General features: G+C 44.0%; 1 protein-coding gene across 2 annotated transcripts in view; it reads right to left on the reverse strand.

Moving 5' to 3' along the window:
- SH2B2 (SH2B adaptor protein 2) overlaps positions 1 to 19299 on the reverse strand; it is a 194494-nt gene that overhangs the window by 43398 nt on the left and 131797 nt on the right. For both annotated transcript variants that reach the window (XM_073616658.1, XM_073616659.1), the window contains 2 exons: positions 5191 to 5292; positions 2126 to 2217 (listed from right to left, as the gene is read on the reverse strand). In XM_073616658.1, the coding sequence (XP_073472759.1) occupies positions 2126 to 2217; positions 5191 to 5292 (194 nt within the window). The remainder of the gene's footprint in view (positions 1 to 2125; positions 2218 to 5190; positions 5293 to 19299) is intronic.

Below are 19299 nucleotides of genomic sequence, written 5' to 3' on the forward strand. Positions count from 1 at the left end.
CAACTGCTGAGAGCACCAAGCCTTAGGCATGTCATAAATGGAGCAAATTTCTTTCCCGCAACCACGCTTTGCAAGAAAGAAATTTGCACGATTCCCTTATCAACACAGACAGTGTTGACAAGGGAATCCCTCCTGCTGAGCAACTGTCTTCTCCCGGCAAGCAAAGCTGTCCTCGCCGGGAGAAGACAGTGATTATCGCTTGCAGCTGTAACAGCCGCTTGCGATAATCGCTAGCGAATCCGGCAGGCTTATTGTACCCAAGTTGATTCGAACAGCTTATGTAGGAGGACTGGTTATATGTAAGGGTTTACAACCACTTTAGGGCATATTTAATCAAGTTCAATTTGTTAAAAATAAACACTGTGCTCTTGCAGTCAAAATAATTCTACCCACATAAAAACATTGCAGGCAAATTAAGGGGTAGGTTCACTATTATGAAAAAAAATAAATGTACATATTTTGTAGGTAAAAAATGTTCACTTATTCTTTTCACAGGAGCCTGCAGGGCTTTGCACCCGCGATCAGTGGATTGCGGGTGCAATGTCAGGCTCCTGCAGACACTGCCTACAGCTCTGTACCCCTGTACAGGCTGTCAGTTTCAGAGCTGTAGGAAGAGTGAAAGAACTATGGGTATGCTGATCAGCATGCTCACAGTCCATTGAAGCTACGAGTGCCACATTGGAAAATGGGTCTTGTAGTTTATCCACTTAAGGACCGAGCCTCTTTTTGAGATGTGTTGTTAAAAACATTTTTTTTTGCTAGAAAATTACTTAGAACCCCAAACATTATACTTTTTTTTCTAACACCCTACAGAATAAAATGGCGGTCATTGCAATACTTTTACTTTCACACCGCATTTGCGCAGCGGTCTTACAAGCGCACTTTTTTTGGAAAAAATACACTTTTTTGAATTAAAAAATAAGACAAAAATAAAGTTAGCCCAATTTTTTTATATTGTGAAAGATAATGTTACGCCGAGTAAATTGATACCAAACATGTCACGCTTTAAAATTGTACCCGCTCGTGGAATGGCGACAAACTTTTACCCTTAAAAATCTCCATAGGCGACGTTTTAAAAATTCTACAGGTTGCATGTTTTAAGTTACAGAGGAGGTCTAGGGATAGAATTATTGCTCTCGCTCTACCGATCGCGGCAATACCTCACGTGTGGTTTGAACACCATTTTCATATGCGGGCGCTACTCACGTATGCGTTCGCTTCTGTATGCGAGCTCAGCGGGACGGGGCGCGTTTAAAAATTTTTTTTTTTCTTATTATTTATTTTACCTTTTATTTTTTATTTTTATGCTGCTTTAAAAAAAAAAAAAATTGTGTCACTTTTATTCATATTACAAGGAATGTAAACAACCCTTGTAATAGAAAAAAAGCATGACAGGACCTCTTAAATATGAGATCTGGGGTCAAAAAGACCTCAGATCTCATATTTACACTTAAATGCAATAAAAAAAAAATGAAAAAAAAAAAAATGATAACGTGCCTTTTAAAAAAAAAAGACCCTATAAGAGCTATGGGCGGAAGTGACGTTTTGACGTCGCTTCCGCCCTGCAATGTTATGGAGACGGGTGGGGGCCATCTTCCCCTCACTCGTCTTCATGCCCAGCAAGAGTGAAGATCCGATCGCCTCCGCCGCTATTGACGGCTCCGGGCACCGTAAAGCGGTGGGAGGGGGGGCCCCTCTCCTGCCGCCAATAAAAGTGATCTCGCGGCAAATCCACTACAGGGACCACTCTTATCGGAAAGCGGACCGCTGGCCAAAGAAGAGGCTACCGGGGTTATGGCAGCTAGCTGCTGCCATAACAACGATATCCCCCTTCAAATTAAGGATGTATATCGGCATGCGGCGGTCCGGAAGTGGTTATTCATTCACAACTACTCCAATATTAAATGTGACAGTGGCTGTAGGGGTGAAGAACCCCTGCCTGCAGTCACATTACATTCTAAATTTCATTCTACATTACAGTCATGTTACATTCTAAATACGGGTGTAACATGTAACATGTAACATGTTTAAAATGTGAACCTATTCTTTAAATACCTTTCACTTGCACCGCAGAGGAATTAATTGAGCTATTCAAATTTTCATATGCATGTTAAAATCTACTTACCCAGGATCAATGCAATCCTGTATGTCAGCAACCCAAGAATGTTTCTGGAGAGAGTCAATAGTTTCTAAGATATATTCTGCACTGTTTTCTACCTACAAAACAAAATATTACATATATAAATTACATTATTATTATTATTATTATTATTAATAAAAATCTATTTCATGTATAGTTAAAAAACAAACACTGCAATCAATCTGTTATAACATCAGGGATATCAACAGCTCCAAGCCCATATTTTAAATATCTAACAATCTAAGGCCCTGACTCATCAAGCTGCAATACTATTTAACATACTAAGATACTTAAAGTAAAATTCCTGCCGAACACTAAATAGCTTTAAAAAGGTCCCCTGTGTAGGAATTGCCCTCAAAATGTCACTATTAAAACGGCCCGTCTGCCTATATTTATATCATCTGTTGAATTATTCTGTATAAACAGTTGCACATTACGATGGCTGTTTTTTAATGTACTAATTTTATACATACCTCACAGTGGTGCCCTGGCGTTCCAGATGTGACACATTATGTAACCTGTCGCTATTTATGTAAAATCTACAGTACGTTTTATTGTGCCTGTTGTACGCCATTAAATACTTTTTTTTTTTTTTTTAAAGGTCTCCTCTCTCCCCCTTCTACCTATGCTGTCTAACCAGTGTAAATAAATGTGTATACTTACCCATTTTCAGCCAGCTCTGATCACGTGATCTGGCTCCCCTGTGTTAGTCAGCGAGGAGAGGAGGGAGCACCGACAATGGCTAGGACATGGGAGCCTATGGATGATGTGACTGCTCCTAGGATTTCCCAGCTGTTGTTGACCATTGTCTCCTCTCCCCTGCAGTCACTGCTGACTGACACGGGGATCACGTGACCGGTGGCAACACATACAGTGGTCGTCAGAATGCAACCCTTACAGACAGCTAAAAAGATCATTGGTGTCATGCTGCTGGCTTTGCCAAGTGGCATGGCCCCCAGAATTACGCAGGCACCATCAAATGTGAGGTAATCAGCCACAGCTCAAGGAACCCCTGGAAATCTCTGGAGGAACCCTAGTTGACAATGACTTGTGTAGAGCAGTGATCTCCAAAATGCGGCCCTTTGCTTGCCTTTATCTGGCCCCCGGGGCACTATTCCACCAACTGACACCATTAATGGGGCACTATTTCTCCCATTAAAACCAATGATGGGGCACTGATGCCAGGGCATTTTCTACAGCCGCTACCCACAGTCTGGCCCTTCTAATGCCTGATGGACAGTAGATTGTCCCTTTGCTTAGAAAGTTTGGAGATCCTTGGTGTAGAGTATTACTTATGTAGAGGCTGGAATTTTAATTTCAAGTGTGAAAGTTTGGCATTATACATTCACCAAGCTCTAACTAAAGCTTTTTCTGATGCCAATTATAAAGACCTTTACCACTCAAAAAGTATATCAGTGAACACCAAGAGTTTTTATACCAGAACCTGCAATCAGGGTTTGGACAGATCTTACTATTGATTTTCCGAATGTGTAAAAAATATATTTATACAGTTCAGATTCGGTCTGTCTTCACTAGGACAGCACAGAGGGGCCCGCCACATGGCTTCCTGTGCTCTGTTTTTATTGACACTGGAAGATAGCAGTATACAGTTAATAAACTCCACATTTAGGTCCAACATTCCACATTCAGATTAAGTCTCAGATTTACAGGGTCCTAACACTGATCATCTATGTCTGCAGCCAAACAAGTTGTTCTTTTTTTCTATTTGTAGTAATAGTAGTAGTAGTAGCTACTGTATTAATATTCATAATATCATCACATCGCATAATAATACTATGCAGCTAGCAGATATATTTCAGTCTGTCTGTTTACGTGTTGGATATCTTATGCATGTTAATTTTCAGATGAAGGTTTTTGTGGTCTGGCTTATCCTTATTTCACCCTGAAGACTTGTTGAGGCTCTTTCAAACATCAGGAAATGCCAGTATGCGACCATTCCTCTGCTCACCAAAGGCCTGGCTGGTGAACTATAGTGTGGCTGGCATGTCTGGCCCTAAGTCCCTAGGTGCTAAGCACTGATAGACGCTGCCAAGCCTCAGCTTCATCAACATCAGAAACGTTATCCTGGTCATATGCAAGGTCCACTCCTTCCCTGAATCATTGGCTGTCTGAAGTTCACACATTTTAATTATCCTGATAACGTAGGTCATGATTTATGGAACATCTAATGGCAGAAACAAAACAAGCGTTTGCTGTCACGCTAATGACCCAGACTGTGAACAGTATGTAGTACAACCATATTATCACAGTAGAGGCAGAGAGGAAATAATAAACAGATTATCTTGTTTTTCACCAGCTTGCACTGATGTCTAATTGATAACAGTCAGGATATTGAACAGACAGTATGGCATATTGTCCATAAACAGCTTGAGAACAGCTAAACATCTTAAACCCAGGAAAATATGTTCTATATTGCAGCTTACTATTCCTTAGATGTGGTTGCAATTGTTGTCTTTTATTCAGGCTAAGAATATTTTCTGCAAGTACAGAAAAACACCTATTGACTTTGCCTGTGAAGGATCCTGGACACAGAAGGTTTTTATCTTAATGTAGAGAATGCATTAAGGTAAAAAAAACTTAAGGCTTTAGAACCACTTTGAGTCTGTGACCTATCATTATTAAAATCCACTGCATTTACAAAGCTCAGTGCCCCTGCTGCCTTTCATTCATGACTTGTAAAGTTACTTACAGATCCTCCAGCTTTTTTTTTTAACCCTAGTTTGTGAAAGATAGCAACATATAGCATTATACATCCACAATCAAGTGTGACATGTGTTTCCACGGCTTGATGAAGGGGGCAACTCCCACCCAGCTCTTTTAGGGGTAACATCATGTTCAGTTCACTCAGTACAATGGGTGGAACCATTGTGTGCAGTGGCTTTAGCTGGTGTTTGGGATGCCCTGGAAGTGCTAGCATCCAAAAACTTTGCATGACATGGGCTGGAGAAATGCATTTTTTTTCTTATTCAGCAACAGATACTAAGGTATAGTGCAACATACATGTAACAATATAGTTTGAAACAATATACCTTTAAAACAAATGTGTTGTCTTTGTCAGGCATTTCCAGCGGCATTGTAGTGCGGACCTCGATAATTGCAGAGAGTGGAATGCTTACTTTAGGTTTGGAGGACTGTAAAAGAAAATTTAACACATCAAAAATTACTTATGCATGTTGCCATAACTGGTAATAATTAATATGGTTAATTATAACAGAAAAAACATGAGAAACAGAATTCTTTGAAGCCTAACTTTGGGCTAATTTTTTTTTAGTCTCCCACTGGACTTATGCAAAAAAAAAAAAAAATTAGACCTTGTTTACATGCTGTATTTTTACCAACCACAACCACTCCCCCTTAAACCACAAAAACATTGGATAGGGGTGTACATTTGCTGCGGTACAGCAATATTTATCCCCACTGTCATGCTCGGCAGGCAGTATTGCCCACCAAATGCGACCCATTCAACTGAATGAGGCCATGATGCAGTGGTGCAAGTTTTTAAGGGTTAAAACTGTCAAACACCCTCAGAATAGAGATTCATCGCAGATCAACGCAAGAATAAACAAGCCTTTAGTGTGGAATTTGCCTGAATGTCATTTTTGAAATGACTGTCAGATAGTTATACGGTTGCTGTGCAGAACATATTTTATATACAGTTGTGTAGATTGTCCCTGTAGCGTCCGTTTTTTTTGACTGAGCAGCTAGTATGCTTATTAAATACATGGAACAATAAAATCACGCTATATATTTTGTCAATATATTTTACACGTTGTATCCCTTTAAAGATCTTGCGAGTGGAAGAAAAACTTCAACAATTTTTCTAGGATGTCCAACATTCAGCTCCTCTCCTCATGCCACCTCTCCCAATTGCTAATATCAGCAAATACTTATTACCAATTGTATTACATGGCAGGAGAGGCTTTCACTATGCAGCCAATCCTGGGTAAAATTACATTTGTAGATAGTCAAGAAGAATTAAATTCTTCTTATTTTTATTTATTTTTTTATTTATTTCAGGTACTTATTATAGCGCCGTCAATTTACGCAGCGCTTTACATATACATTGTGCATTCACATCAGTCCCTACCCTCAAGGAGCTTACAATCTAAGGTCCCTAACTCACATTCATACATACTAGGGACAATTTAGACAGGATCCAATTAACCTACCAGCATGTCTTTTGGAGTGTGGGAGGAAACCGGAGTACCCGGAGGAAACCCACGCAGGCACAGGGAGAACATGCAAACTCCAGGCAGGTAGTGTCGTGGTTGGGATTCGAACCAGCAACCCTTCTTACTGCTAGGCGAGAGTGCTACCCACTACACCACTGTGCCGCCCCTTCCTCTTAGCCAAAATTTCCATTTTTTTATAAATAAATGAGAAGCATAGCAAAGCACTTAGTTCTGCACTCCTGTGTGTCAGGGCTGGTTCAGCCCTTCCTTCTCAGAGCTGGCAGCTCAGCTGTCGGCTAATTGCCAGCTCTCATCTCTCTCCACAGTTAACCAGCTGTTGTGGATCTGCTCGTCAGTCCCGTCTACTTAAAGATCTCCAGCTCACTTCATTCCTGCCTTCGCCTTGGTCACATCACAAGAAACCATTTTCTGCGTTCCTGTTTAAAGACTGGCTTTGCTGACATCCCTTCTGGCTCCTTATCCTGCTTGCCGTTACTCTACTTGGATCCCTAACTTCTGGCCCGACTGATTACCCGATCTGGTTACTGAACTCTGGCTTGGCTGATTAACTGATCTGGTTACTGAACTCTGGCTTGGCTGACTACTCGATCCAGTTACTGGACTCTGGCTATGCTTTGACTACGCTTACTCTATTTAGCTTTTTATTTTTATTAATAAACAAGTGTGATTTTACTGTACTTCTGTCTCGGTCTGGTTCATGGTTTCTGACACTGTGATCCAGAATCAGGCTAAAATCTGCCATCAGCTGAGGTCACAGCGCTGGTCCTGGCTCTGCAGGGATCCTGACAATAATGTTGGGATCCACCTAGATGCCAGTCAGTCAGCTGGCTCAGCCTCTCAACGCAGCACGGAGAACCTGAGCCAGCTGCTACTGCCCCCTCCACAGCCCAGCGTTTCACCGCTCTCTGGTCAGTGAAGCCTGAGAACTGAGCAATCAGCGGTCATGTGATAGCTCTTGTACTTGGTCTTAAAGCTGGCAGGGGACCGATGCTGCAGCATTGGATTGATACTGCAGCCACATAGGCGAGTATAATTGGTTTGTTTTTAATCCCACACTTCTCTTTTATTATTATTTTCTTCTTCATTTGTTTGGTCTGGTAGGTTTTTTTTTGGTTGAATTTAAGTTCAAAAATTAGTTTATCAAGTTCTTCAAATACAAAAGAAGCAAAGAAACACAGTAAAAGGATACCAAGTTCATCTTATTACAACAAACATTTTGCAAATTAGAACATGGAAAAGTTAAGTGGTATGCCATCCACAATGAAATAGAGGATAATACGGAGATCACATATGAGTAAGGATAATATAACAATGGCAATTGCATAGAGAGTTCTTTCCAATGCATAAGCAAGGTATAGTGGATAACAGAAGTAACTCCTCCAGGAACAAAATGTCCACTTACAGAGGACTGGTAGAAAAACCGACCCCAAGATGCAGTTTTTAAATTATTATTTCATTTATTAAGGGAAAAAAGCTGTTTAAACCTGCCTGGCCCTATGTGAAAAAGTAATTGTCCCCTCCCATGCTGAAACACGAATGAACTGTGATTAACCACAATTTTTTTGTAAAGCTGAGTTAAATTTCACTTGCCACACCCATTCCTGATTACTGCCAGACCTGTTGAATCAAGAAATCACATAAATAGAAGTTGTCTGACAAAGTGAAGCACGCTAACAGATCACAAAAAGCCACACATCATGCCACAATCTAAAAAAATTCAAGAACAGATTAGCTACAAAGTAATGTACATGTATCGGTCTAGGAAGGGTTTCAAAGCCATTTCTAAGACTTTGGAACGCCAGTGAACCACAGGGAGAGCCGTTATTCACAAATGGAGATAACTTAGGATAGTGGTGAACCTTCCCAGGAGTGGCCGGCCTAGAAAATTACTCCAAGAGCATGACGACTCGTCCAGGAGGTCATAAAAGAACCCAGAACAACATTTAAAAAACTGCAGGCCTAACTTGCCTCAGGTAAGATCAGTGTTCATGATTCAACAATAGGAAAGAGACTGGGCAAAAATGGCATCCATGGGAGAGTTCCAAGGCCAAAGCCACTGCTGACCAAAAAGAACACAAAGGCTCATCTCACATTTACCAAAAAACATCTTGATTATCCGCAAGACTCTTAGGCAAATATTCTGTGGACTGATGAGACAAAAATGTAACTTTTTGGAAGGTGTGCGTCCCGTTACAGTACATCTGGCAAAAAAAATACAGCATTTCATAACAAGAACATCATACCAACAGTCAGACATGGTGGTGGAACCGTGATGGTCTGGGGCTGCTTTGCAGCTTCAGGACCTGGACGACTTACCATAATTGAAGGAACCATGAATTTTGAGCGCTACCAGAAAATCCTAAAGCAGGAGAATTTCCGGCCAACAGTTTGTGACCTCAAGCTCAAGTGCACTTGGGTTATGCAGCAGGACAATGATCCGAAACACAACAGCAAGTCCACCTCCAAATGGTTCAAACAAAGCAAAATTTAGGTTTTGGAGTGGCCTAGTCAAAGCTCAGACTTAAATCCAATTGAGATGCTGTATCATGACCTTACACAGGCCGTTAAAGTGGTTGTAAACCCTTACAGACCACTTTAACCTAGAGGTAAGCCTAGATTAAAGCTTACCTGTAGGTGCAAGAAATATCTCCTTAACCTACACGGTTAAGGAGATATTTTCGTAAAAACGGCACCGATGTCTACAGCGCATGCGCGCCGTAGACAATAGCGCAGGCGCACTGACGTCATCGCTGCTCCGGCCAGTCACAGCGCCGGAGCAGCGATACCCGGAAGTCACTCTGGGTATCATGGCGTGGCGATGGAGGAGGTGAACGAGGGTCACTTCGGGAGCTTCGATCTCAGGTAAGTAATTCATAATGCACTAGTATGCTATGCATACTAGCGCATTATGGCTTTGTCCTGCAGGGTGTTTTTTTTTTTTTTTAGAGAGGGTTTACTTCCTCTTTAATGCTGGAAACCCCTCCAATGTGGCTGAATTAAAACAATTCTGCAAAGAAAAGTGGGCCAAAATTGCTCCACAGCAATGTTAAAGACTCATTGCCAGTTATCGCAAACTCTTGATTGCAGTTGTTGCCGCCAAGGGTGGCACAACCAGTTATTAGGTTTAGGGGGCAATTACTTTTTCACATAAAGCCAGGCAGGTTTGGACAGATTTTTTGTCTTAATAAATGAAACTATCATTTAAAAACTCTATTTTGTATTTACTCAGGTTATCTTTGTGTAATAATAAAAAAATCAGAAAGGGGGCAAATACTTTCTCACAGCATTGTAATATATATAGATATATCTATATATCTATAGATATATCTATATAGATATATATACATATATATATATGGGGGGGAGAAAGTCTGATGGGGGGGGGGGGGGACTCCCAGGGCACCGCCATCCATACAGAAGTGGATGTTACATACCATTTCCGCTTGCAGCAAGGAGGTCTTTTAATTCTTGAGATTCTCTAAAAGCCTTCCAAGACAGCCAAGTTTGATGATACCAGTCGTGGGTGCCCAATTCATGGGCTAGAAGAGCACCACTGCTAAGAAATGTTGCAGAATGCTCTTTTGAATTTTTTTAATGGAACTAGGAATGATCATTAGCAGTCCGTGGAGAATTTGGAACAGTTGAATCTGTGATTTTAGCATATAACTCTAAGATTAAAGTCTAGAACCTGTGAACTGGGGGGGCAGGTCCACCAAATATGAGTCAACGTGCCTTGGCTTAGCCGGAGTCGCTAACAGAGGTCTGTCACACATGGATCAAGTCGGTGGAGATGAATCGGGCTCCTATACCACCTAGTTAAGCATTTAAAACTAGTCTCACAAGTTCTACAGCCTAAGGATAGGCTGTGGGTATGAGTAAAAGATTTTTCCCAGTCTGGTGTAATCAATATGTCAAGTTCAGTTGTCCAGCGATCTGTGTATTCCAGAAGGTATGGGTATATACAGGACACAAGGATGTTATAAATTGCAGAGAGATTAAGGTCCTGTAAAAAGTCTTGGAGGAGCAGGTCCTCCAGGGGTGTCAAGCAGGGCTGTGTCTTGGCCTAGGCCGACAAGGGCTAGGCCTAGGGCGGCGCTTTGCGGGGGGTGGTGGCTTTTTTGCTGCCCTCCCGCACGAAAACCCCCCGACCCGTCCTCCCCACGTCCCGCTCACATACAGCCTCCCACGGCCGGCTCCCGCGTACTTAGCGGTGGGGGGGGAGCGACTCCCGCCCCCATTAAACAGACCAAGACTCAATGTCGGTGTCAGTATCATTGGCCAATGGCCATACGGTGGTGCACACACATAGCACTGGTGGAGGCGGAGCCTAAAGCTCCGCCTACCCACCTTCGCGCGGCATCATTGCATGCTCTCCAGCTCGGGGCAGGGAGTCAGGACGGGTCTCTCTGACCAGAGGAGGAGGAGCGAGTGAGAGGAGGACGTCGGCGGAGGGAACAGGTACACAAATTGATGAGAGCGAGTGAATAGATATATACTGAAACAGCGAGCCAGGAGTCAGGACCAATTTAAAAACTTGTTTACTCAGGCAGCTTTAGTAATGCTGCCACTGTGCCATCAAACGCAGCCACTGTGCCCATCAATTGCCGCCACTGTGCCCATCAATCGCTGCCACTGTGCCATCAAACGCAGCCATTGTGCCATCAATTGCTGCCACTGTGCCCATCAAACGCAGCTACTGTGCCCATCAATTGCCGCCACTGTGCCATCAAACGCAGCTACTGTGCCCATCAATTGCCGCCACTGTACCATCAAACGCAGCCACTGTGCCCATCAATTGCCACCACTGTGCCAAACGCAGCCACTGTGCCCATCAATTGCCACCACTGTGCCCATCAAACGCAGCTACTGTGCACATCAATTGCCGCCACTGTGCCATCAAACGCAGCTACTGTGCCCATCAATTGCCGCCACTGTGCCATCAAACGCAGCTACTGTGCCCATCAATTGCCGCCACTGTACCATCAAACGCAGCCACTGTGCCCATCAATTGCCACCACTGTGCCAAACGCAGCCACTGTGCCCATCAATTGCCACCACTGTGCCCATCAAACGCAGCTACTGTGCACATCAATTGCCGCCACTGTGCCATCAAACGCAGCTATTGTGCCCATCAATTGCCGCCACTGTACCATCAAAAGCAGCCACTGTGCCCATCAATTGCCGCCACTATGCCAAACGCAGCCATTGTGCCCATCAATTTCTTCCACTGTACCATCAAACGCAGCCACTGTGCCCATCAATTGCCGCCACTGTGCCTTTAAAAGCAGCCACTGTGCCCATCAATTGCTGCCACTGTGCCAAACGCAGCCACTGTGCCCATCAATTGCTGCCACTGTGCCATCAAACGCAGCCACTGTGCCCATCAATTGAAAGAGGAAGGGGTGTGGTTTATAGATGACAGGGCATATCTTAAATAGGATGGGGTGTGGCTGTGACAGGAAGGGTGGGTAGTATTTAAATTAGAGGGTGCATGAGTTTAGTCAGGCCTAGGGCGGCACAAAACCTAAATAAACCACTGGTGTCAAGTCTTTACCTAATAAGTCCTCATGTGGCAAAGAGTGAAAAAAGCACAAAAACTGTCTATACTCCAACCAGTGGGTGAAGGATGCTGGTCCAACAGGAACATTCGAAGAGAGAGGGGGTACTGTCCCACCCCATAAGATCCGAACAAAGCAGCAAGATACTGATTAGTTCCAAGTTAAGAACACCGTGCGAGACTAGGCTGGTGGGAGACTTCAAGGTTCCAAAAAAGAAGATTCATAAGCCCCACAAAAGAAGACAGAGAGAGCCTGTCCATGTACCTATCCCAAGTAAGGGGCAGTTGAAGTGTAAGAATGGGCATGGAGACTGAGAACTTTCAAGAAGCAGGTTCGATCCAAGGAAGTGCTCAGAGATCACAAGGGACAGTGGCCTGTTCTATAGAGGTCCATTGCTTTTTTTTGGTTGCTATGAAACCAATTTACCACTCTGGTCAAAACTGCAGCGTCATGATGCAAAAAAAAGTCTGGGGCTCAAGCTTCACCCTGGATTTTGGAAGAGATAACATTTTTTTTTTAAGGAGCCGCGGTTTTCAACAAACCCAAAGAAAGTTGGTAAATGCTGTTTGTAAAGGTTTGAAGAACATAAGTGGTGCAGCAATAGGTATTGTATGAAAAGCATAAAAAAAGAGCAAAACAATGTCCATTTTTAAAATGGTAATCCTACTAAACCAGGAATATATGTTGCAATCATAGGATTTGAGATCTGTAAGAGTCCATTGAAGAAGAGAAATGTAGTTTAAAGGAGTTGTAAAGGCAGAAAGTTTTTTATCCTAATACATTCTATTCATTAAGATAAAAACCTTCTCTGTGTAGCAGCCCCCCAGCACCCCCCTCATTACCTACCTGAGCTCCTTCTCTCTCCAGTGATGTCCACGATCCCCTCAGCCATCCAGTACACTCCTCCTGATTGGCTGAGACAGAGCAGCGGCGCCATTGGCTCCCACGGCTGTCGATCAAAGTCAGTCATCCAATCAGGGGAGAGACGGGGCCAGGTCAGGGCTCCATGTCCTAATGGATACACGGAGCTCTGGCTCGGCTTGGGTGCCCCCCGTAGCAAGCTGCTGGCTGAGGGGCACTCAAAGGAGGGAGGGGCTAGAAGCAGCAAAGAGGGACCCAAGAAGGGGAGGATCCGGGCTGCTCTGTGCAAAACCAACTGCACAGAAGAGGTAAGTATAACATGTTTGTTATTTAAGGTTTGCCCACTTAGGCAGGGTTCACACTGGAGACACTGAGTCCGGTGCGTCTCCATTCACCGTTTCAGGTCCGATTTCAGTCCAAATTTTTTAGCTGAATTCAGACCGGAAATGGCCCAAAAGATGCACAGGGTTCCTGTGCAATTCGCACCGGAGCGACTACGGGGATGTGTGATCCAGCTCCATAGAGAGGCAGGCGCAATCTCCTGCTATGCGAATTGGATGCGGTGAAACCTGCATCCAAGTCGCAATAATGTGAACCCAGCTTTACAAAGAAATGGTCTATCATTTTTATCATAGGTATATTTTAAATGATAGCGACAGAATAGCAACCAAAAATCCAGAAAAAAACACATCATACAAATGTTATAAATTGAGCTGCAGTTCAGTGACTAAAGTAAGTATTTGATCCCCAAGCAAAACATGACTTAGTACTTGGTGGAGAAACCCTTGCTGGCAAGCACAGAGGTAAGATGTTTCTTGTAGTTGGTTACCAGGTTTGCACACATCTCAGGAGGGATTTTGGTTCATTCTTCTTTGCAGATCTTCTCTAAATCCTTAAAGTTTCTTGGCTGTCGCTTGGCAACTCGAAGTTTCAGCTCCCTGGCCCTGTCCATTGGCCCCTCAATGCGGCAAAGTCAGTCTGTACCTTTAGCAGAGAAATAGCCCCAAAGCATAATGTTTCCACCTCTGTGCTTGACTGCAGGGTGTTCTTAGAATCATAGTCAGCCTTTTTCTTCCTCCAAACACGACAAGTCAAGTTAATACCAACTCAATTTTGGTCTCATCTGATCACAGCACTTTCTCCCAATCCTTCGCTGAATCAGATGTTCATTGACAAACTTCAGAAGGACCTGTACATGTGCCTTTTAGAGGAGGGGGACCTTGCGGGCACTGCAGGATTTCAATCCATGGATGTGTATTGTGTTACTAATGGTTTGTTTGGTTACTGTGGTCCCAACTGCCTTGAGATCATTCACAAGCTCCTCCTGTGTAGTTCTAGGCCGATCCCTCACTTTTCTCATAATCATCCTTACCCCATGAGGCAAAATCTTGCAGGATCTCCAGCCCGAAGGCGATTGATGGCTTTTTTGTATTTCTTCCATTTGCAAATATCGCTCCAACAGTTGTCTCCTTCTCACCAAGCTTCTTGCTGATGATCTTGTAGCCCATTTCAGCCTTGTGCAGGTCTACAATCTTGTCTCGATGTCCTTTGACAGCTCTTTGGTCTTGACCATGATGGTGAGGTTCGAATGGAAGAAAGAGATTCTGTGGACAGCTGTCTTTTATACACATAACGAGCACCTTCTTAAATTTAGCCCCAGTTCACACAGGGGCGACTTGTCAGGCGACTTAGCCGCCTGACAAGTCGCGTCCTGTTCTGTACTACGGAACCGTTCTAATAGGAGCGACGCAAGTCACTCCAACTTAGAAAAAGGTTCCTGTAGTATTTTTGGGGCGACTTCAGGCGACTTGCATTGACTTCTATACAGAAGTCGTTTTGCAAGTCACCGCTGAAGTCGTGTGCAGGTCGCCTCGGTGAGTCGGCCTGCAATTCGTGTTGCCCCTGTGTGAACCGGCAGTGACAGGACTAATCTGTATACCACATGAGCACATAATGTAGCCAGTCTGTGGGAGCCAGAATTATTGTTGGTTGGTAGGGGATAAAATACTTATTTTACTCACTGAACTGCAACTCAATAACATTTGTATGATTAGTTTTTTCTGGATCCTTGGTTGATATTCTGTCTCTATCATTTAAAATACACCTATGATAACACTTATAGACCTTTCATTTCTTTGTAAGTGGGCAAACTTACAAAATCTGCAGGGGATCAAATAATTATTTTCGCCACTGTATTTGCATAAGCATTTGTCAAAGGATGGGTCCAACTTACCATTTCATTGTCTTCTTCGCATCTACAGAGAGAAGGCAGGATGGAATATTGGAGTGGTTCATAAGCTGCTCTGTGCAAACCCATTACACAGAGCAGGGCTGTTCTGTGCATATCCATTACACAGAGCAGGTAAGTATAACAGGTTTGCTATTTTTATAGAAAAAACAACGGGACTTTACAATCACTTATATAATATTTTTTTTAGTGGCTAATCACTTCTATTATGTGGAAGAGGCCACTGAATAAATGATATGCTGCTGTTCGTACAGTACTATTTAAAAACACATTACATTTCTATAAAAATGAATGAAATTAGGGTCTTATGTATCTGGCCGTGTAGTGTGGTTCTGTTTTAATTAAAACGCTGTATTTATAGTGAGAAATAAATAAGTTCCCAAATTACACTTACAAAGAAAATGGGCCAAATTATCACATTCCACTTTATCTGCACATTACAGCTGATCTCTAGGCAAACAGCTAAATACACATATGAAATACATATACGGAGCTGTTTTACATACTATTTGATTTGTATAGCTGATCCAAAAGCCAGACAGTACAAGATTTGTGATCTGACTTTTCTTTACAGCACTAAAAGCAGAACTCCAGCTCAAACTATATAAAAACCAAACTAAAAGCTAAAATAACAAATCCAGCTTTAATCCTAAAATGTTCTCTGCAGAACTTTTGTCCATTTAACCCACTTCCTCTAAGCCCAGATCATTCTGGACGCACCCTGGCCTGTGTCTAGACCGTCAAAAGTGAAGCAGTATAGTCAGTGGCGTCGCTAGGGTTGGTGTCACCTGGTGCGGTAAAACATGGAGTCACCCCCCCAAATCAAATCAAATAATTTTGATTTGATTTTGGAACTGACCTGCTGACACGGTGTCTTGCTAGCTGGATGGGATCTGATGGCCGCAGGGAAGATGGCAAGGTGCTGTGACCTGCCGACAACAAGAAGTGTTGCTACAAGGCCCTGTAGTCAGCAAGCAGAAGACAGTATCTGAAAAGGGAAAGCACTCTGCAGTGGCGGGCACACATGGACGTAACTGGTTGCTAGACTGCTGGCGGTCCTAGCAATCAATGACAGCTCTCAGCAGAGATGTGGCTTGCCTGGATCAAGGAAAATCGGACACTGCAGATTGGAAGGCTGACGGACCAATGGACTATACAAATATTATATATATATATCGTGGTTTAAGATTGTAAATCGAAAGGTGCAGGATAGTTAGGTCAATGCAGTGGGAGTATATTGTAATGGATATGGTACATGGGACACTTGGCATGTATGCTGCCGTTGGGATTAGTCCTCCTGCTGTTCCCTTTTAGCCACCCCACATCAGTCTCAGCACCTGCCTATGCCTGCTGCACTGATGTTATTGATAGCTGTCAGCCTGCTCTGAGCCTGCCATTGATTCCCTCAGCCAGAGTCTGTGCTGTGCTCAGCCGGAGTCTGTGCTGTGCTCAGCCGGAGTCTGTGCTGTGCTCAGCCGGAGTCTGTGCTGTGCTCAGCCGGAGTCTGTCCTGTGCTCAGCCGGAGTCTGTCCTGTGCTCAGCCGGAGTCTGTCCTGTGCTCAGCCGGAGTCTGTCCTGTGCTCTGCCGGAGTCTGTCCTGTGCTCTGCCGGAGTCTGTCCTGTGCTCAGCCGGAGTCTGTCCTGTGCTCAGCCGGAGTCTGTCCTGTGATCAGCCAGAGTCTGTCTTGTGATCTTACTTGCTTACTTGCACTTACTTGCTGAAGGAGGCAGGCAGTGAAAAAGCCGAGTATATCACTCCACCAGCAGTAGGAACTGTGAGCCAGGACTTTATGCAAGTGCGGTACTGGTTGTTGTGTAAGTCCGCCTGTGCTGAAAAGGAAAAAAAAGTCCCTCTATCCTGCAGTCTCCTGGGGCCCCTCTGGATGAACTGAATGCCGCCCCTACCCAGGGAATATGATTTACCACCAGTGGGCCACGGGGGAACATTATTTGTTTACAGTATGTATGCCCATGTATACTACATTATGAATTTTGAAGCTGCCGGCCCCCCTGTTAAAGTGACGGGATTGGGCCCCCCTACATATATACATATAAATAGCTGTGTCTAGCAGCACTACCGCCCCCCCCCCCCCCAACGGTTATCAACTATATTATATTATATTATATACAGGTATAGTGGCTAAGCTTCCCACCCTGAGAGGGTCTAATAACCAGGGGGGGGGGAGTGCTGCTGGACACAGCTATATTATATATACGCACACACATACATACCGTGTTTCCCCGAAAGTAAGACATCCCCCGAAAATAAGGCCTACTTCCAGTTCTGCCTCTCGTTGTATCATAAGGCATCCCCCGATAATAAGGCCTCCCCGATAATAAGGCACCCCCCCCGATAATAAGGCATCCCCCGAACATAAGGCATCCATCTGATAATAAGGCCTCCGAAGCTAGGTACCGGTACCGTAAGGCGTCTGACTCTGGACCGTAGCGGCAGGCGGCGCCGCGCAGCTCACTGATTGGCCGCAGGTGTTCAGGCAGTGCGAGGTCTCGTTAAATCAGTGAGCTGGGGCGGGCTCTCTGGATGACAAGTGACGACCCTGCCAGACACAGGAGTCGGGCACATTGTGTGGAATCTCGCCACCACAGGGGTGACTGAGGTGTGGGGGGGGGGAATGTCTAATAAAGGGGGGGGGATGTCTGGTGAAGGTGGGAGGGGGAGAGACTAAATAATAAACTGTACACTGGCACAGGGGTAGGGGGAGGGGGACTTAAAATGACACATGGTGGATTTGAGGGGGGGGGGGGGGAATCAAATCGGCACAGGAGGATCAGAAGGGGGGGGGAATCAAAATGGCACAGGAGTTACTAAAATGGTAATCCCCCCTCTGATCCTCCTGTGCCATTTTTATTGATTGCCCCCTCTGATCCCCCCTGTGTCATTTTAAGTGATCCCCCCATTTCAATCCCCCACTCTGATCCAGTGTGTCACTTTGACTGCTTTTCTGCTGAAGGGTCTAAAGTACAAGAAATACTGGTAAATAGCGCTGGTATATTTTTACCCCTAGACATGAGTGCAAAAAGAAAGAGCTACTCTATGGAGTACGAGAAAGGAATCGTGGAAGACTCTTGGGGCCAAAATCTTACTGCTTTCTGCAAAGAGAATATGTTGAGTATCCGATTGGTCTGAAAATGGCGAGCAGAGTACGGTAACCTCATTGAGCAAGTGGACAAGGGAAATGCTAAAAAGTGCAAGTGTGGATCAGGTCGGCAACCATTATTTTCTGAGCTGGAAGACCTGATCTGTGAATGGGTTGTTGACAGGAGAGCAAAGGCTTTGGTTGTGAATAGGGCTCAGATTCAAGAATTTGCCCTTGCAATGGCACCACAGTTTGACATAGCCCCAGAAGACTTCAAAGCATCACAACACTGGCTGGATAATTTCCTTCAGCGAAGTGAACTTTCTTTAAGATACACAACACTGTTTAGGCTGGAAGATGCACAAGTTATTAAGCGAGCACTTGCATTCAAGTCCTTTATTGATGATGCTGACTTCTCTAAATACAATCTTTCCAACATGACTGCTATGGATGAAACTGCAGTGTTTATGGGCCAATCATCTCAAACAACAATTGAACAGCGGGGTGTCTCCTCAGTGTACATTCCCTCCACTGCTTACGAAAGTGTACGTGTTACCTGTATTTTGGCAATTCGTCTGGATGGCACTAAAATCCCACCTTTAATCATTTCTAAGGGCAAGAAGGAACAGATTGAACGTGTTTCGGGCATTTTTATTCTTGAAACTGAAAAAGCCTGAGCCACACAAGCAGTTATAAGGAAGTGGGTCGATTTAATGCTGCCGCTTGTTATGCGAGGGAGCCAAAGAGGTCTGCTAGTCTGGGATGCAGCCAGCACTCACCGCGCTAAAGACACAAAGAAATTTCTTCACGAAAGTAAAATAGATCAAATAATGATTCCCGCAGGAATAACGGCCTATCTCCAGACTCTTGATATTGCAATAAACAAGCCATTCAAGGACAATTTGCGCATGGAAATTAATGACTACAGTGAAAATAGAATGGAGAGAAATCAGCGTGGAAACTTTGTGAAACCTAAACTGCAAGAGGTTGTGACTTCAGTGAAGAATTCATCTGAGAAAATCACTAACAGTTGCATTGCAAATGCACTACCAGCAGGCTACCTTGACAAGAAGTACTCATTTAAGGACAGTGCTATTGCTAAACATGAGAGATTTGGTCCACTGGTACTGAAAGAAATGGAGTCACAAGAAATTCACCAGGAAATTCAGGGTTTTGAATT

Source organism: Aquarana catesbeiana, linkage group LG02 (assembly GCF_042186555.1).
Source record: "Aquarana catesbeiana isolate 2022-GZ linkage group LG02, ASM4218655v1, whole genome shotgun sequence".
Classification (NCBI taxonomy): Eukaryota; Metazoa; Chordata; class Amphibia; order Anura; family Ranidae; genus Aquarana; species Aquarana catesbeiana.